Source organism: Thalassophryne amazonica, chromosome 12 (assembly GCF_902500255.1).
Source record: "Thalassophryne amazonica chromosome 12, fThaAma1.1, whole genome shotgun sequence".
Classification (NCBI taxonomy): Eukaryota; Metazoa; Chordata; class Actinopteri; order Batrachoidiformes; family Batrachoididae; genus Thalassophryne; species Thalassophryne amazonica.
In genome coordinates, this window is record NC_047114.1 from 34,863,677 (window position 1) to 34,884,700 (window position 21,024).

At 40.4% G+C, this 21,024-nt stretch overlaps 1 protein-coding gene across 1 annotated transcript; it reads right to left on the reverse strand.

Moving 5' to 3' along the window:
• Positions 1–212: 212 nt before the first annotated feature.
• LOC117521205 (serine/threonine-protein kinase Nek2-like) lies at positions 213–20,476 on the reverse strand. Its single transcript, XM_034182549.1, has 8 exons — positions 20,384–20,476; positions 18,397–18,614; positions 18,047–18,284; positions 17,509–17,591; positions 17,295–17,421; positions 16,675–16,879; positions 11,967–12,094; positions 213–515 (listed from the first exon to the last, which is right to left on the reverse strand). The coding sequence occupies exons 1-8, from the start codon at positions 20,474–20,476 to the stop codon at positions 213–215; spliced, it is 1,395 nt and encodes a 464-aa protein (XP_034038440.1).
• Between the last annotated feature and the right edge of the window lie 548 nt (positions 20,477–21,024).

Genomic DNA, 21,024 nt, shown 5'->3' on the forward strand with positions numbered 1-21,024 from the left:
GAGTATTATCTGCTACACATAGTCTACATACAAGGCTTTAGAACAAACTATAATGAAATGGTGAGAATTATTTAAACAATGAAATGCCGATAGGCCCAGAGAAATGGTGTAGAAATTGAGTGTAACTCAGGTCCCGGGTTTGCTTTCCAATTGGTCCTTTCTGTGTGGTGTTTGCATGGGCTCCCTCTGGATGCCCCGCCTTCCTTCCACTTCTAAAGACAGGCTAGACAGGGCAGACCTTGTCCTGGGTCTACCCTCGACACAAGACGAAAATCCTCATTAGTGAAGCTGTTGTCATGCCAATCCTGCTGTAAGGATCGGAGGCCTGGACTACCTACTGCCGCCACCTGGAGACCCTGGAGCAATTCCACCAACTCTGCCTGAGGAGTATCCTCCACATCAGTCAGAGTCCTGGTTGAAGCCAAGCACCAGAGCATCGAGTGTGTCATCACGTCATGGTTCACCCCGCTATGATGAATGACAGCCGACTTCATGAGCAGATCTTCTGGTCTCAGCTAAACACAGGAAAATGGTCTGGAAGAAAAGCTACAAGGACCTTGTGAAGCTTAACCTTAATAGCTGCTCCATCAACTGGAAGACCTGGGAAGAACAACCAAGGGGCTGACCCAGCTGGCAGGTAATGATCCACACAGGAGTGAAGGCTTAACAAATATGAGAACGAACAACATATAGAACAAAGAAGATCCTGAGTGGCAGAACTTCCTGCAGCAACCACATGCAGCGCCTGTCAAACTGTGCTTCAAGACTGGGTCTGTTCAGTTACTTCCATATCCACCATCCAATCTTCCTCACCACTGAGGGATTGCCATAACATCCCTGCCTGTCACCCAATGATGGCTGGGAAAGGCTCCAACCATCTGTGACCTTTAACTGGAATAGGTGGGTTAGAAAAAAGTGGATAGATAGAACTTTGAAATGTTCACCTATTTATCCTCTGAGTTATCTAAAGAATATTTGACATATTTTGAATAAGTAGGAAGAGTTTTACACCAGTCCCCTGGTGTTCCAAGCCACATACTAATCGGGTCCGACTTTCCGAGGATCGGGTGTGCACAGAGTGGAATGGCCGGCAGCGTCTCTTAACAATGGTCTTATATTTGTTTCCATTTGTCTGAGGATGTTGAGATAACTGCTCACCATCCGGGACCCCCTGCATGCCACACTGATGTCCCTTCAGCCAAAGACTGAGGCCACTGCGGTGCACCACAGAATGCCACAGGAGGTCCTTCCTACCTGTGGCAATCAACTTCTCCCCCTTCTGCAAAATGAGTACATAATCAGTTTTTCAGTTACTCAGCTACGTGCACTACTTGTGCATGTGTGTTTCAGTCATTTTGCATAAACGTACTCACTGTTTCGGCACTCTGGCAAAACAGTTTCCTTCGGGATTAATAAAGTTCTTATTCTTATCACACATGGTCTCTGAAAATAAAGGGACAGTATATAAAATGTCTGTAATTCCTAAATGTTAATGTAATATTAACCCCCTGGAATTAAAGCTGAAAGTCTATCAATCAATCAATCAACTTTTTTCTTGTATAGCGCCAAATCACAACAAACAGTTGCCCCAAGGCGCTCCACATTGCAAGGCAAGGCCATACAATAATTATGAAACACAGTCTACGTCTAAAGCAACATAACCAAGGGATGGTCCAGGGTCACCCGATCCAGCCCTAACTATAAGCCTTAGCGAAAAGGAAAGTTTTAAGCCTAATCTTAAAAGTAGAGAGGGTATCTGTCTCCCTGATCTGAATTGGGAGCTGGTTCCACAGGAGAGGAGCCTGAAAGCTGAAGGCTCTGCCTCCCATTCTACTCTTACAAACCCTAGGAACTACAAGTAAACCCGCAGTCTGAGAGCGAAGCGCTCTAATGGGGTAATATGGTACTACGAGGTCCCTAAGATAAGATGGGACCTGATTATTCAAAACCTTATAAGTAAGAAGAAGAATTTTAAATTCTATTCTAGCATTAACAGGAAGCCAATGAAGGGAGGCCAACACGGGTGAGATATGCTCTCTCCTGCTAGTCCCCGTCAGTACTCTAGCTGCAGCATTCTGAACCAACTGAAGGCTTTTTAGGGAACTTTTAGGACAACCTGATAATAATGAATTACAATAGTCCAGCCTAGAGGAAACAAATGCATGAATTAGTTTTTCAGCATCACTCTGAGACAAGACCTTTCTGATTTTAGAGATATTGCGTAAATGCAAAAAGGCAGTCCTACATATTTGTTTAATATGCGCTTTGAATGACATATCCTGATCAAAAATAACTCCAAGATTTCTCACAGTATTACTAGAGATCAGGGAAATGCCATCCAGAGTAACGATCTGGTTAGACACCATGCTTCTAAGATTTGTGGGGCCAAGTACAATAACTTCAGTTTTATCTGAGTTTAAAAGCAGGAAATTAGAGGTCATCCATGTCTTTATGTCTGTAAGACAATCCTGCAGTTTAGCTAATTGGTGCGTATCCTCTGGCTTCATGGATAGATAAAGCTGGGTATCATCTGCGTAACAATGAAAATTTAAGCAATACCGTCTAATAATACTGCCCAAGGGAAGCATGTATAAAGTGAATAAAATTGGTCCTAGCACAGAACCTTGTGGAACTCCATAATTAACTTTAGTCTGTGAAGAAGATTCCCCATTTACATGAACAAACTGTAATCTATTAGACAAATATGATTCAAACCACCGCAGCGCAATGCCTTTAATACCTATGACATGCTCTAATCTCTGTAATAAAATTTTATGGTCAACAGTATCAAAAGCAGCACTGAGGTCCAACAGAACAAGCACAGAGATAAGTCCACTGTCCGAAGCCATAAGAAGATCATTTGTAACCTTCACTAATGCTGTTTCTGTACTATGATGAATTCTAAAACCTGACTGAAACTCTTCAAATAGATCATTCCTCTGCAGGTGATCAGTTAGCTGTTTTACAACTACCCTCTCAAGAATCTTTGAGAGAAAAGGAAGGTTGGAGATTGGCCTATAATTAGCTAAGATAGCTGGGTCAAGTGATGGCTTTTTAAGTAATGGTTTAATTACTGCCACCTTAAAGGCCTGTGGTACATAACCAACTAACAAAGATAGATTGATCATATTTAAGATTGAAGCATTAAATAATGGTAGGACTTCCTTGAGCAGCCTGGCAGGAATGGGGTCTAATAAGCATGTTGATGGTTTGGATGAAGTAACTAATGAAAATAACTCAGACAGAACAATCGGAGAGAAAGAGTCTAACCAAATACCGGCATCACTGAAAGCAGCCAAAGATAACGATACATCTTTGGGATGGTTATGAGTAATTTTTTCTCTAATAGTCAAAATTTTGTTAGCAAAGAAAGTCATGAAGTCATTACTAGTTAAAGTTAATGGAATACTCAGCTCAATAGAGCTCTGACTCTTTGTCAGCCTGGCTACAGTGCTGAAAAGAAACCTGGGGTTGTTCTTATTTTCTTCAATTAGTGATGAGTAGAAAGATGTCCTAGCTTCACGAAGGGCTTTCTTATAGAGCAACAAACTCTTTTTCCAGGCTAAGTGAAGATCTTCTAAATTAGTGAGACGCCATTTCCTCTCCAACTTACGGGTTATCTGCTTTAAGCTACGAGTTTGTGAGTTATACCACGGAGTCAGACACTTCTGATTTAAAGCTCTCTTTTTCAGAGGAGCTACAGCATCCAAAGTTGTCTTCAATGAGGATGTAAAACTATTGACAAGATACTCTAACTCCCTTACAGAGTTTAGGTAGCTACTCTGCTCTGTGTTGGTATATGACATTAGAGAACATAAAGAAGGAATCATATCCTTAAACCTAGTTACAGCGCTTTCTGAAAGACTTCTAGTGTAATGAAACTTATTCCCCACTGCAGGGTAGTCCATCAGGGTAAATGTAAATGTTATTAAAAAATGATCAGACAAAAGGGAGTTTTCAGGGAATACTGTTAAGTCTTCTATTTCCATACCATAAGTCAGAACAAGATCTAAAATATGATTAAAGTGGTGGGTGGACTCATTTACTTTTTGAGCAAAGCCGATAGAGTCTAATAATAGATTAAATGCAGTGTTGAGGCTGTCATTCTCAGCATCTGTGTGTATGTTAAAATCGCCCACTATAATTATCTTATCTGAGCTAAGCACTAAGTCAGACAAAAGGTCTGAAAATTCACAGAGAAACTCACAGTAACGACCAGGTGGACGATAGATAATAACAAATAAAACTGGTTTTTGGGACTTCCAATTTGGATGGACAAGACTAAGAGACAAGCTTTCAAATGAATTAAAGCTCTGTCTAGGTTTTTGATTAATTAATAAGCTGGAATGGAAGATTGCTGCTAATCCTCCGCCCCGGCCCGTGCTACGAGCATTCTGACAGTTAGTGTGACTCGGGGGTGTTGACTCATTTAAACTAACATATTCATCCTGCTGTAACCAAGTTTCTGTTAGGCAGAATAAATCAATACGTTGATCAATTATTATATCATTTACCAACAGGGACTTAGAAGAAAGAGACCTAATGTTTAATAGACCACATTTAACTGTTTTAGTCTGTGGTGCAATTGAAGGTGCTATATTATTTTTTCTTTTTGAATTTTTATGCTTAAATAGATTTTTGCTGGTTATTGGTGGTCTGGGAGCAGGCACCGTCTCTACGGGGATGGGGTAATAGGGGGATGGCAGGGGGAGAGAAGCTGCAGAGAGGTGTATAAGACCACAGCTCTGCCTCCTGGTCCCAACGCTAGACAGTCACAGTTTGGAGGATCCCAAAAAATTGGCCAGATTTCTAGAAATGAGAGCTGCTCCCTCTAAAGTGGGATGGATGCCGTCTCTCCTAACAAGACCAGGTTTTCCCCAGAAGCTTTGCCAATTATCAATGAAGCCCACCTCATTTTTTGGACACCACTCAGACAGCCAGCAATTCAAGGAGAACATGCGGCTAAACATGTCACTCCCGGTCTGATTGGGGAGGGGCCCAGAGAAAACAACAGAGTCCGACATTGTTTTTGCAAAGTTACACACCGATTCAATGTTAATTTTAGTGACCTCCGATTGGCGTAACCGAGTGTCATTACTGCCGACGTGAATTACAATCTTACCAAATTTACGCTTAGCCTTAGCCAGCAATTTCAAATGTCCTTCGATGTCTACAGTTGAAGTATGTCTTCATTGTTTCATTTCCTTTGTGGTGGTGTAAAAACACTTGAATACTTATGTACAGTAGTGTTCAGAATAATAGTGCTACGTGTCTAAAAAGATTAATCCAGGTTTTGAGTATTTCTTATTGTTACATGGGAAACAAGGTACCAGTAGATTCAAGAGATTCTCACAAATCCAACAAGACCAAGCATTCATGATATGCACACTCTTAAGGCTATGAAATTGGGCTATTAGTAAAAAAAAAAAAAAAAACATAAAAAATGGGGTGTTCACAATAATAGTGTGGCATTCTGTCAGTGAGTTTGTCAATTTTGTGGAACAAACAGGTGTGAATCAGCTGTCCCCTATGTAAGGATGAAGCCAGCACCTGTTGAACATGCTTTTCTCTTTGAAAGCCTGAGGAAAATGGGACGTTCAAGACATTGTTCAGAAGAACAGCGTAGTTTGGTTAAAAAGTTGATTGGAGAGGGGAAAACTTATACATAGGTGCAAAACATTATAGGCTGTTCATCTACAATGATCTCCAATGCTTTAAAATGGACAAAAAAAACAGAGATGCATGGAAGAGAATGGAAAACAACCATCAAAATGAATAGAAGAATAACCAGAATGGCAAAGGTTCACCCATTGATCAGCTCCAGGATGATCAAAGACAGTTTGGAGTTACTTGTAAGTGCTGTGACAGAAGACGCATGTGTGAAGCTAATTTATTTGCAAGAATCCCCTGCGAAGTCCCTCTGTTAAATAAAAAACGTGCAGAAGAGGTTACAATTTGCCAAAGAACACATCAACTGGCCTAAAGAGAAATGGAGGAATATTTTGTGGACTGATGAGAGTAAAATTGTTCTTTTTGGGTCCAAGGGCCGCAGACAGTTTGTGAGACGACCCCCAAACTCTGAATTCAAGCCACAGTTCACAGTGAAGACAGTGAAGCATGGTGGGGCAAGCATCATGATATGGGCATGTTTCTCCTACTATGGTGTTGGGCCTATATATCACATACCAGGTATCATGGATCAGTTTGGATATGTCAAAATAGTTGAAGAGGTCATGTTGCCTTATGCTGAAGAGGACATGCCCTTGAAATGGGTGTTTCAACAAGACAATGACCCCAAGCACACTAGTAAATAAGCAAAATCTTGGTTCCAAACCAACATAATTAATGCCTTGCAGATGTGAAGAAATCATGAAAAGCTGTGGTTATACAACTAAATACTAGTTTAGTGATTCACAGGATTGCTAAAAAAGCAGTTTGAACATAATAGTTTTGAGTTTGTAGCGTCAACAGCAGATGCTACTATTATTGTAAACACCCCCTTTTCTACTTTTTTTTTTTACTAATAGCCCAATTTCATAGCCTTAAGAGTGTGCATATCATGAATGCTTGGTCTTGTTGGATTTGTGAGAATTTACTGAATCTACTGGTACCTTGTTTCCCATGTAACAATAAGAAATATACTCAAAACCTGGATTAATCTTTTTAGTCACATAGCACTACTATTATTCTGATCACTACTGTATTTGAATGGACGTACAACATTATGAAACCAAAGTGGGTCCACGCTGCCATTGAAAAGGGTTATTAACAGACCCAACAGTGTACAGTCAAGACCAACTGGCCTGCATATACACACATCAGTATGTGTGATTACTGCTGATGTGACTCAGTTTGACTCCGTTTTCTCAGCAGTCTGTCCACACTCACTATGCTACAGATGGTGTTTCACCTGCCTACAAGTCAAGTCGAGTATGGGAGCATGCAATGGTGCCACATGTCACCATATCCACCTTACCACAGGATAGCCTTGGGCCCTGGATGGGAACCACCTAGGCAGACAACTGGTCCATCCTCAGCTTTCAAAATTAACCATCTATCTGCCACAATGAGGTTAAAAATGTGCATCTCCTTGGCTCTCTCTAGCTGTTGGGGACATGCCCAAAGAAATACACCACATAGCCACAATTTCATAGCTGATGCTCCATCACCATGAAAGTTCTATTCCTTATCTGAGTCTCCCTGGGGTAGAGGTTTTCAATTCATTCCAGAAAGGGCCAAGAGGGTGCAGGTTTTCTTTGCAACCACCCACTCCACCAGGTGATTTTGTTGAGTAACTGCTCAAAGTGATGGTAATCAGTGAAATCACCCGGTGGAGTGGGTAGTTGCAAAGAAAACCTGCACCCTCTTGGCCCTTTCTGGAATGAGTTGAAGACCTCTACCCTCCTGAGTAACCACTCCTGCCTATATCTTACTTCACAGATTTTAATTTTTAAAGCAAACTTGGACTGCTCTTGATGAGCTGATATGCCATTATTATTTTCTCTGACTGAAATCCGGTGCTTCATGAACATTGACCTGTTCATGTAAACACGCTTAGTCAGTCAGAGTCATGGCCTCTATGACCTTTGTTGGTCACATTTGGTGATATTTAAAAGCTTTCTGACTCAGTGTGGCATTTGACACCTTCATACGGATTTGTACAACCCATAAAATACCTGGTTTTGCAACTTAAAAGGGCTTTTTCATGTCTATTAAGTTTTGAAGGATATACATCAGATTTTCCCCATTACACCTCATGCAACGATCTTCTAATCCTAAACTGCCTGAATTTTAGTTTTAACAGAACTTTATGAACTTAAATGAATTTATTCTGTTTTGGATCACTGCATTGTACTTCTTTGTTGATGTCAGATATTAGTGGAAAACAAAGTCAGCGGGTTCACAGCAGAGTCACTGACACGAGTCAACACAGACGGCAAACAGCACTGTTTATAGACAGCTCAAAGCTCTATTTCACAATAACCCTCAAAGATGCAGTATTAATGATTAAATGACACTTTGCACTGCTGTGTTCATTTATACATTATACAGGTACATTACTGTGCAAAAATCATAGGCATGAAACCATCCCCATGCTGCAAGCACAAGGAAATGATTCCAAATGTCATTTTATGAGGACTAAATAAATATCTGTTGTGATTACTTTTGATGTTTAAAGCTGAATTCTGGAAGAAGGATGTCATGGTTTTACAAGAACATCATGTTGATTCATTATTTAGTATCTGTAATAGTGTTTGTTGTCGTGTGGGGTCATGCATTCGATTGTCATCCTACAAAGAATTCCACTGTTTTTATTTTTAATCTGTAAAAGTCTGTTACTTGAATGAAATGCACAAAATTTTCCAACACTTTCTGTTAATTAACATTTGTAAATTTCAAAAATGGTCTTTCATGATAACACTTTTATACTGAAACAGCTGGGTGCTTAAGACTTTCACACAGCACTCTATGCTCTGTCCTCTCGCCTACCACTGACTACCAGTTAGTTAAACATAATAAAATCAATTTACTTTTAATTCATACATTTAATTATTTTTCCCCTCAAAATTCTACTCACAACACACATAATGACAACATAAAAAAATTGAAATTTTTGCAAACTAATTAAAAATAAAAAAAAACCCCTAAGAAATCAACTTTTTGCAAATGTATTAAAAGTAGGAAGCTACGAAATCACGTGTACATAAGTATTCACACTCTTTGTTCAATACTTTGTTGATGCACTTTTGGCAGCAATTACAGCCTCAAGTCTTCTTGAATATGATGCCACAAGCTTGGTGCACCTATCTTCTGGCAGTTTTGTCCATTCCTCTTTGCAGTACTTCTCAAGCTCCATCAGGTTGGATGTGGAGCGTCGGTGCACAGCCGTTTTCAGATCTCTCCAGAGATATTCAATCAGATTCAGGTCTGGGCTGTGGCTGGGCCACTCAGGGACATTCACAGAGTTGTCCTGAAGCTACCCCTTTGATATCTTGGCTGTGTGCTTAGGGTCATTGTCCTACTGAAAGCTGAACTGTCGCCCCAGTCTGAGGTCAAGAGTGATCTGGAGCAGGTTTTCATCCAGGATGTCTCTGTACATTTTTGCATTCATCTTTCTCTCAATCCTGACTAGTCTCCCAGTTCCTGCTGCTGAAAAACATCCCCACAGCATGATGCTGCCACCACCATGTTTCACTGTAGGGATGGTACCTGGTTTCCTCCAAACATGATGCCTGGCATTCATGCCAAAGAGTTCAATCTTTGTCTCATCAGACCAGAGAATTTTGTTTCTCATGGTCTGAGAGTCCTTCAGATGCCTTTTGGCAAACTCCATGTGGACTGTCATGTGCCTTTTACTAAGGAGTGCCTTCTGTCTGTGGCCTACCATACACTACCATAGATGCCTGTTTGGTGGATTGCTGCAAAGACAGTTGTCCTTCTGGAAGGTTTTCCTCTCTCCACAGCAGGCTTATGCAAAATTCCAAATTTGGAATTTCAATTCATTTGAAGAATTGCAATTTGAATTGAACTGACTCCACCCCAGAGGATGTGGAATTAAAATCATTGCAAATTCAGAAAAATCCCTTATTGCCAAGTAACAGGAAGAATTTGACATGTTTAACAAAGGTTTGGCTTAAATACTAAAAATCCTTTAAAAACACTGAAATTTTACACAAATTCTCTCCATGTGTTGTTGTTGTCCATTTGGCTGCTACCATTCTGTTAGGGGTCGCCACAGCTGATCCAGCCAGATCCCCATTGGTATTTGGCACAAGTTTTATGCCGGATGCCCTGCAGTTTTACCTGGAGAAACACACACAGCCAACTGGTGTTCTGAAGAGGTCTCCCATCCAAGTACTAACCAGATCCTGCACTGCTTAGCTTCTGAGATCTGACGGGATGAGGCTGACACAGAGCAGACCGTCTGCCCGTTTTGAATAATGTGTAATATTACTTTTATTTTAAAACAAACAAATGACACAAAATTGTGCTAAATGCAATAATAATTTATTACAGCTCTTAATTTATAGGGTAGCATTGCTGCATCTAATTGTCACAGGTTCCTCAATGGTTTTCCTGTAACACTAAAGATACTCTCAGTATGTGCAGAGGATGCAGGTATGGCCAGAGATTTACAGGCAAGTGCAGCTAGGTTTGGAAAACTGCTCTGGTTTTCTTTCCAAAACACCAAAGGATCAGCATCCTGTCAAGCAGGGTTTACTCAGGTAGACAGGGAGTTCATGCAAGCCTGTGTCAACTGGCACGGTAGCTGACTGGCTTCCCATGTAGGAAAAGAGTCTGGGGTGTCTCCTTGTCTGGGTACTAATGTCAGAGGTAGCATTGACTTTTGAGGAGGTGGCTTCGATTTTGTGCTCTTCACCAATACAGTGGTCCCTCACTATAATGCGGTTCACCTTTCGCTGCCTCTCAGTTTTGCAGATTTTTTAGTGCAATTTTGCATGCTTCTTCTTCTTCTTTTTTTTTTTTAACAGCGTATTGTGTTCTGCGTCCTCATCAGGACAGCCGGTTGGCATCACCGCGATTGCTCTCACTGCCTCCGATGCGCTTACCGAGTCTGTGGGCTCGATAAATGCTGCAGCAGGCCACTCACACCGCCCCACTGTCTGCTGTGTGGAGTTGCGGCCAAAATCTGGCAACAGGTCCAGAGACTACACTCGCTGTTTTGATGCAGAGCGCTCCAGCAGCCTGCAAGGATAGAATTCTTGCGGAAAAATCTGCAGCGCTGCATGGTCTCGGTAACCGCAGCCGCAGAGCTCCGTGGCCACTGAGAGAGGTTTGTATCTTTTTAATGACTTGGATTCTTTGCAGGTCCCGCATCCATCCCGCAATGGTAACACCGGAGGTAGTGAGCGAAGAAACAGCACGCGCATTGTGTTCTGCGTGTGTCTGTTTATAATCTTCCCGCCCAGAAGAAAAAAGAGCACCAACAACTACCCATAACTGTGTTCTTCACTCGGAAAAAGACACGTGCACCGAGGTGTCAGTCAGTGGAGAAAGACGCGACAGCGGAGCGGTGCCAGGACGAAGAGGCGCGGTCAGAGGAACTGTGAAATACTGGTGAGTCACTATTAATAATTTCTTACGTGCCAACCTCGTAGGTTAATCGTTAAAATTAAATTTGTTAGTTCTAAAAGCCATCATAATTATTTATATGAAGATGTTCTATTTTTTTTTCTACTAAGGTTTGAACTTTGAGAGTGTTTACACAGGAGAGAAAAGTGAGAAAATGTTAATGCCTGTTTGAGAAAAGTGTATAAAGTGTGTAGTGAGGGGTTTTACAGCCTTAAAACATCTATAATAATTGTAAAAAATAACGCTGACTACTTCGCGGATTTCGCCTATGACGGGTTATTTTTAGAACGTAGAGGGACCACTGTACACCAGTCCAGTTTGAATCTGGGATCAAGCATGGCAGTCAACCGGAAGCACTCTGTCCTCAAAATTTTCAAGACATTTATCAAGTGAAGTTTGTAAAGTGGACACAAACTTTTGGTTCCCAGTCGTCCTCACGTTTTTTATTGTATTGGCCTCTGATACAAGGGATCACAAAGACTGATGTCACTGATTTCTCTGCCTGACAGCGGCCTGTAGCTTCCACAGAAGGTTCTAACACCTCACAAAGCTCCTGGGTGATTTTGAAATGGGGCTGTTGAGCTCAGCAAAATGATGCAAGGTTCTGAACATTAGCTAGGAGGGTTTTTATCAAGCCAGCATCCTCTACAGCAGGGGTGGGCAACCTGTTCCAGAAAGAGCCATGAGGGTGCAGGTTTTCTTTGCAGCCACTGACTCCACCAGGTGATTTCACTGATTAACTGATTCCATCTGCTCAAAGTGATATTAATCAGTGAAATCACCTGGTGGAGTCAGTGGCTGCAAAGAAAACCTGCACCCTCATGGCTCTTTCTGGAACAGGTTGCCTACCCCTGCTCTACAGCATAACATACCACTAGTTGTAGACTATGGGCAATGCAGGATGTTCTTTCTGGAGGAAAGTATGCAAGTTCCTTCTCTACACTGACCACTTCTAGGTCAGAGGTGTCATCCTCCTTGTCTTCCTCACTCTCAACATGAACTGGTGGAAACAGTGTGAATGCCTTTATCATATCTGAAGCACTGTCAGTTACAATGAAAGAGACCTTGTTCTGAATTTTGAAATTCTCAAGAACATCCTCATAAACTTGGGAAATATTCTCAGCTGTGTGCCTGTCTTTAAAACGCTGACAGCACAATGCTCTGCAAATCGAAATCAACAATAAAATGGCCCATCATCCGACAGAATGACCTGATTGATCAATTTGACCATAGGTCTATTGTCAGGCAATGCTTAATTAAATCACCTAATGGTGATTTGAATGTGGGAGGCTTCTGAGTAATAAACATAATAAATTCAAACAAAAATTTTGTGTATAGTGCTTTTAACAGCGACTGTCACAAAGAAGCTTTACAGAATCAATAAAAGGTCAAATTGAAACACAATGCCATTCTCAAATTCCTGTCTACAGCAGTGCTTTACTTTCAAGAAATACCCCAAGGTTGAGTAAAAAGGTTCGGACTTAAGCCCCCGTCACACATAGCAAGAATGTGCAGGATCCAGGCTGAAAAGGCAAATATTACCATCACTGGACACAGTCAGGAGGAAAACAGGCGTGGTCAGCAGTGTCAGAACGCATCCAGATTACCTCGTCCACGCCTGCACAATGGCATCCAAGGTGCATGTAGACATCAGTTTAGATGACACAGACTGCTGTCAGATGGCCATAAAAGGCGCTAAAGACTGCTTGATGTCCAAACATCTGGATCTCAGAGCTCAATCAACCGCGATCAGATCATTTCAGATGCTGTTTTGATGCCGTCAGAATATGCGGACTGTGATCAGATGATGCAAAAACTGCATATAGACCACCGACAGATGTGCCTCCCATCTCGATGGCACCAAGAGTGTTTTGAACATGTGCAACACACTCGGGACAGCCGAGCGAATGGGACCAAATATGTAAATGCTCACAGATTGCGTCCATTGGTCTTCGGACCGCACCTCAGTATTTCCTGATTGTAGCCAGATGTGTCATTCTGATGCAATTCGTCCTCAATCGGTGTATGTGTGATGGGGGTATTAGGAAAGTGAGACGCTTGCGTGGGTTTAAGTAGTGTGATGACTATCTAGAGAGAGAGAGAGAAGGTGTCGCACCTGTTGCTGATTTGCTGATTATCACCTGGGGTTATATATAAACTCGTTGGGTGTGTTAGTTCTTCGCCAGTTTCTTGTGCCTTGTGCCTTCATTCCAGCTCTGTACCTGCGTTCCATAGTCCTGCTTGCCTCCTTGTATGTTCCTGACCTCCAGCCTGTTGTAACAACCACGCCTTTTTGCCTGATAATTTTTGTACTGCTGCTTTTCCTTGACTGCCTACTCGTGCACCGACCTCTGCAATCCTCACCAGTAAAGCCTTTTAATAACCAGAGCTGTTTGAGCTGTGCATTTGTGCACAGCAATTCCTGACCATCCAGCCTGATAGAAGGTCCATAATGAAATAAGTTACAGTGCATGTTTCAAGAAGTGAGTAATTTTTAATACTTTAGTTTTTGAACTATGATCACACTGATACCAATGCCATTGCCATGGCTATCAAAATGAAACTCAAATAACAAATCTCTTAATTTACTTGTAGATGCTGTTTGAAAATGGCTCAGCAACCATTTTGAATACTTGGATAAAGTAAAGCATGAATTATAATTCTAAAGCTGCTCGTATGTGTCAGCCCTGACAGCACAAAGGGGAGTGTTAGTGTCGGTAACTCGTCAAAATAAGCAGACAACTCAGATTTTTACTTCCTTCATGAGCTTCTTTCTGCACTGTGACATGCTGTGGATTTTCTCACACAACATTGTGTTTTTTTTTTTCTGTTAACCATTTGTTCATTATATTTTTATTACACAAACATTGAACAAATGAACTAATATCATAAACATGCCAAACACACACACACACACACACACACACACACACACACACACACACACACACACACACACACACACACACACACACACACACACACACACACACACATAATGTTTGTTTCCTTGTACTATTATTATTTTATTTTATTTCACCTTATGTTTATATTAGTTGTACATATACTCTGAATAATTTACAGTTAAATTTCACTATCTTTTATATTGGCTAAATATTACTCACACCACGGAAAGCACGTTTTTGCACTCAAATCTCGTAATGCAAATTACAATGACAATAAAGGTGATTCTGATTCTCTGATTCTATTCTTCAAGCTTCAACACTTAATTCAATAACTAATATTGTTTCATTTGAATTTTAAAAAGCATGGAATTAGTTTGTGGTTATCTTTACGAAACACACTAAAGAACATTGCCTTATACTTTATCCGACCAAATTAGATAGTTAATGATAACCTTGAACAGTGTGATGTTAATCATCAAATGACAGCAAACAAATGTATTAACTAATATCTTTCTTTGTTCAATATCATTTTAATTTGATATGCCAACACCAAACTGAATCCTGTTCCTTATTATTTTACAGTGCAAGTGATATTTGCCCCCCTCCCCCCAAAGTAAACAAACAAAAAAAAAAACATCCTATGGGCACTGCACTAGTATTAATAACAGTCATTATCAGGGGGGCCTCCGTCACCTTTGTGATGCTGTGTGCCACAAAACACCGGCTGTGTGGCAAACAAAATTTGGCAGCTCCATAATGACACTGCACCTGTCCATTCTGCTCCACTAAATCAGGCTTTCCTGGTCAAATATAACACACTCGTGATTCATCAGGGTCCCTACTCAAAAAGACACAAAAAGGGAATCAATTTGAGTCACAGGAAGACATCATGCGGAGCATTATGGACCAGCTGGACAACGTTCCAAAAGAGGCCTTCCGGGAATGCTTCCACCACTGGCAGAAGTGTGAGTGTGCTGGGAGAAGGTGTGTATTAGAGGTTGGCAGATCGATCCTAATATCGATACCAACGCTGGTATTGATACTGAACGATCCTCATGTAAAAAGATCGATACTCAAGCTTTTTTTCTCTTCCGCACGCACTGACTGCTGCGCACACAGATTCATCAAAGTCTACTCTCTGTCTGTAAGAACAGTGATGTGCTGTGCCACACAACACGGAGCAGCGCACCCCCCCCCCGGGCTTTTGTTGTTGCACCATCACGTGGCTCAGCGGCGCCAGCCAACAGCCATGCAGATAGGCTCAGCCTGGCCCACCCACTCAGCGCTCTCCTCAAGTCAACCCTCTACCTCAGGAGATTTTGTGTTGTGTTGAGTGATTTTTTTTTAAAACAAAAATGTTGATTATGATAAAGTATTTTGTTGTCACATACATACAATGTTTGGCAAAATTCTGTCCTAGGTTTTTTGGATCTATGAAGCTTAAATATGAAAAAGTATCGGTATTGATATCGGTGATACTGGGCCTGTATTTACTTGGTATCGGATCAATACCAAAATTCCCAGTATCGCCCACCGCTAGTGTGATCAACCAAATATTAGGTTTGCTGTGTGTATGATTTCTGACACTGTTTATTTCAGAAACACCAAATAAAATTCAAACTTTTTTATTTAATGTATTTTTGTGAAACACGTTTTACAGTCAGTCATTCTGCCACATTTGAAATGAACAGCTCAAAGAAACTGACAGCCTAAAAAAAAAATACAACAAAACACAAAATATTAAACATGTACATTTTGCTTTTAAAAAAATATATATATTTATTCTTATGTACAAACAGCAAAGTATTGAGTTGCTGCGCTGCACAGAGTATCATAGTGCTGCACAGAGGCTCATGGTGTTGCACAGAGGCTCATGGTGTTGCACAGAGGCTCATGGTGCTGTCTGTTCTGCTGACTGAGGCGTGTCAGTGTAGCACTTCAAAGATGCTCGATGGAGGTCACCTCCACGGACGGCGTTGTTGCTGAGCACCAACTCGTGGTTTTGCTTTCTTCTGTTTGTCCTGAATTATTTTAAAAAAGGGGGTTAGCGACATTATATTTTGGGGTTGGTCAAGAAACTAACAGAAACAAATCTTTAAAATATTGGAGGTGATGTGGAAAAGTGCAATGAATTGTGTTTTCAGGCTGATCATTTTTTTAAAAAATTGATAAATGGGCTGTGATGGTGGAACCCATTTTCTCAAAACAGTGGCGGCGCCAGGAAATTTTTGCTGGGGGGGAGGGGCTCCACAAAATGTCATCAAAATGAACAATATATAGTAAATTGCTTTATAAATACCAAGGTATATGTTTGAGTCACCGTGCTCCTCTAAAATGTAGTATCAATGCACACACACATCACTTAGAATGATTGCATTCATCACTTTGCTCAGTTACACATTATTGACACATTCTCAGCGCAAAACTGCCGTTGAGATTCACAGATATGTCAGTCGCTATTCACATTGGCAGAATTATTGGGTGGGCCAAAGGGGGGCTTGGCTCATTACTGGGGGGCTTAAGCTCCCCCAAGCCCCCCCTTGGCGCTGCCACTGTCTCAAAACCTACTGTACTTCCACTGGATGAAATCTTTTGAGCAGGTTTTGTGGAGATGGGCTCAAAACGTTTTGAGTAATCCGTCTGACAGTCAAACAGTTGCTGCTGTAAACAGAACCTCTCTGGTTGTTGGTGGTAACACTCACATTCACAGCTGTGCCCGCCTTCTTCTGTGGAGCCTGTGCTTGTTTTTTCTTGGGACTGATGTGTTTCACAGACACAGGCTGTGGAAGATGACGATCAGGATGGCGTGACCTCGAGTCTTCAATACATTTGTCAGTCAGCCGCTTAATGATGTCTGCTGCCGACGGCCTCCTGCTGACCTGGAAAGAGACAAAATCAAGATCCATCACTAATGCAGCACAGAAACACTTTTTTTTGGATCTATGAGATTCCCAAAATGAGTGAGCAGGTGGAAACCAAACTAAAATTTCTTTTAAATACACTCAACAAAACTATAAACGCAACACTTTTGGTTTTGCTCCCATTTTGTGCACTAATCATGGTCTCTAATCAGCATCTTGATATGGCACACCTGTGAGGTGGGATGGATTATCTCAGCAAAGGAGAAGTGCTCACTATCACAGATTTAGACTGGTTTGTGAACAATATTTGAGGGAAATGGTGATATTGTGTATGTGGAAAAAGTTTTAGATCTTTGAGTTCATCTCATACAAAATGGGAGCAAAACCAAAAGTGTTGCGTTTATATTTTTGTTGAGTGTATCATGACTCTCACCGTGACTTGCAGCATGTCCCTAATGATGGAGTACAGGAAGTCGGAATAGTGGACGGGGATTCTCCTAAATGCTCCACTACTGATGCAGTCTTCCAGCTTCTTCCCTTGTCCACCAGTAAATGGAGGCCTAAAGAGGAGAAATTCAGCAAAAACTATTCAGCCGTGTTGTCAACAATGTAGGAAAATCAGCTCAAATCTGAGTAGCAGAACTTACACGAAGGCACACAGCTCGTATATCAGACACCCCAAAGCCCAGATGTCTGATCGCTCATCGGACAGCATTTTAGTCACCTTTTCCTGGAAAACAAAACAATAAAGTTTGCATGATCTGCACAGTTTCTGGTGAGATATTCAACATTTATGACAAGACAGTTTGTTTTGCAGTTTTAACTTTTTTGCTTTGTCATTTCCTAAAGAGAAATTCCAGACTTTAGGAGCTCTTGGCCTGGAGCAAAGAGTTCTCATATATAACATCTTTGGCCTGGAGTCACTAACTCCAGCAATGGGTTCACGTAAGACACAACTGGACCTTCTTCAACACGACTGTTTGCCTTTTGATCTGCTGAAGGAGCCTCAACTTCCCCACCCATGACCACGTTTAAAGGTGTAGGTCAGCTCACCCACTGGTGTAGAAACGACCACTGTTCCTGAGTCAGATCCCTTTGTGCTCTGTATTGACCCATGCTTGTAAGTGTCTTGTATTTTTAAGGACAAGAAGATTTTAAAAGAAAAAGACAAGAAAAGTGACTTACCGGACTCATGTAAAGAAGAGTCCCAGCTTGACCGCTGCAGACATGGTCCTTGCTGGGGAGGACGTAGGCCACACCAAAGTCGCCCAGCTTCACATTCAAGTTCTTGTCCAGGAAAACATTTGCTGGTTTCAAATCATGGTGCAACACAACACTTTTGTCCGGCCGTTTGTGACAGTGCTTCAGTGCAGAACACAACTGCAACAGAATGTGAAGTACGAAGTTCTCAGACAGAAACTTCCTGCAGGAACGAGGAGACAGACAGTTAATACAGCTACAAAGAACACAAGTAAGGCCGTCCTGAAATGATGCTGGACTGAAACATCCAAAGACATGCAGGATGACAGATTTACCCTCTACTTTTGTAGTGCTGAATGAGGGTGTCCAGATCTCCACCCTCACAGTGCTCCATCACAATGTAGAGCTTTTTCCTCTCACAGTCTAAAAAGTGATCAACATACTGGACGATATTTGGGTGGTTGAGGTCCTTCAGGATCTTAACCTCTGACAGCAGACACCTTAGTTGATGTGGCTTCATGGACTTGTACCTCACCACCTTCCACACCAGAATCTACAAATACAAATGGTTTTCATTAAAGACATCTGAAAATAACAATTCAACACAACCATATGTGTCAGTTTACCCAATAAAATACAATATGTTATTTGCTAATCACACAGATTCTTTTAGTCAATTTATACACTCACAGAAATATTTAACCCTAACTTTTAAGATTTATGTAATTTTTTATTACATGACAATTTCCCATTTACTTTTTAGATAATTTTAATACAAACCTACCAAATAAACCTTACATGATGCATATTATCCTATTCATTTGAAATGCATAATCCTCAGCTTTATGTATTTAGTATTAATATAATTACTCTAAATAATAATTACAGTATTTATTTAAAATACATAACGTATATTGTTTGAATTGCATAATAATTATGTTACCTATACAAGATAAATGGCATAGGTGACATAATTACTATGCAATTCAAACAATATACTTTATTTTAAATAAATAGTCATTATTATTCAGTTAGAGTAATTATATTTTATTAATACTAAATGCATAAAGCTGAGGATTATGCTTTTCAAATAAATAGGATTTATTACAGTAATGAATATGCATCATGTAAGGTTTATTTAGTAGGTTTGTATTAAAATGATCTAAAAAAGTAAATGGGAATTTGTCATGTAATAAGATTACATAAATCTTAAAGGTTAGGGTTAAATATTTCTGTGAGTGTACATTAAAAAGTTTCACTGTTTTTATATGAAAAAGTAAAAGTGTTAATTACGTTACCATCAGACTTTTTGATTTTCTGGCATGTTCCAAATGAGCCAGAACCAACAGAACACAACACCTCATAATCCTCAAAAAAAAAAAAGACATTCTGCAGCTCTGTTTAAAAATGTTGACCTGCTCCTTCTGTCACCTCACTGCCACTGAATGAGAGGTTGAATATTTCTGGCTTTGTATGAAGCACTGATAAACTATAAAGCCTAAAGCAAAGGACTGGCTCACGCATCAAAAAGGAGCAACCATCACTGGTCACATGACCTTTGCTGTTGGGTGAACTTGAAAGTTCAAACTGGACAGTATGGATCAAATCAAATGATCAGTTTTGCTTCTGTGAACAATCACATCAATTTGAGATGAAACAATTAAAATGTGCAAAATTTCTGTATTCAAGTATTTGAGTAAAATATCATATTAACCATTTAAGAATTGCAGCCATGTTTATACACAGTCCCTCCATTTTCAGAGACCATAAGTAATTGGACAAACTACATATGATGAATTTCAAACATTTTTTTTCACTTTTACAGCTATATTCCTTTAAATATGACAGGGGATGGATACATGAAATTTTAAGTCCCTGAACATGTGTTTTGACTTAATTTAATCTGATAAAAATCAGAAAAAGTCAAGGCGATGCTTAAAACTCAAATTAAAAACAAATCTCCACAATGATCCTTCTGTTTTTATGTAGAGGTTTTAATCTGTATTTTAAATGAAAGCTCGTGAAATTCTGGTGTACCTGCATTAATGGTAAATGTCCATTAGGTGGAGATATTCTATTTCAAGAAACATGGGACTCGACTATTCTGTTGCTCATAGTAGTAGATACATGAAAAACTATTTTGTTACTTTATTCACAGGTCAGTTTGCTGCCAGAGAGACTTGACCACAGATGTGAGGCAGAAAAATGAAGGCTGGATGGACAGATGTAAAATGTTACACAATCAGGAGACAGCAAACGACTTCATCTAATACCACAACTTTAACTGTTTTATATGAAAAAAGTAACTAAAGTGTTACTTACTTTGCCATCAGACTTTCTTTTGATTTTCTGGCATGTTCCAAATGAGCCAGAACCAATAGAACACAACACCTCATAATCCTCAAGAAAAGACATTCTGTAGCTCTGTTTAAAAATGCTGACCTGCTCCTTCTGTCACCTCACTACCACCGAATGAGAGGTTGAATATTTCTGGCTTTGTGTGAAGCACTGACAAATGATAAAGCATCATAAAGCCAAAAGCAAAGGACTGGCTCACGCATCATAAAGGAGCACCACATGACCTTTGCTGTTCATCACATGACCTTTGCTCTTGGTCCCATGACCTTTACTGTTGGGTGAACTTGAAAGTTCAGATGGGACAGTATTAATTAAATCAAAAAATTTTTTAAATAAAATAGCAGATCAACCTCAACTTTCAGATATGGCCTGCACATGTGCACCCTTTATTATGAAAATTTTGGGAATTCATTTTCAAAACCTTTATTTTGACATTAAATCTTTATTTTGACATCGTGACGTTAGTACTTCCAAGATGGCGCCCGCCGTGGCGTTTCGCGGCTGTAAGCTAATTCTGACCAAGATGACCAACAACATCCGATACTTCATGTTGCTCGTACCTTTTCACAATAAAACGCTTGATGCCAGCATCCCATCAAATACTT

Bases quoted from the DNA above. Each gene is read 5' to 3' on its own strand.
- LOC117521205 (XM_034182549.1), bottom strand. From the start codon at position 20,476: ATGTCTTTTCTTGAGGATTATGAGGTGTTGTGTTCTATTGGTTCTGGC. The intron at 18,615-20,383 runs GTAAGTAACACT...TTGTATTTGTAG, and splicing joins AAAGAAAGTCTGATGGCAAA to ATTCTGGTGTGGAAGGTGGT. The intron at 18,285-18,396 runs GTAAATCTGTCA...TCGTTCCTGCAG, and splicing joins CAGCACTACAAAAGTAGAGG to GAAGTTTCTGTCTGAGAACT.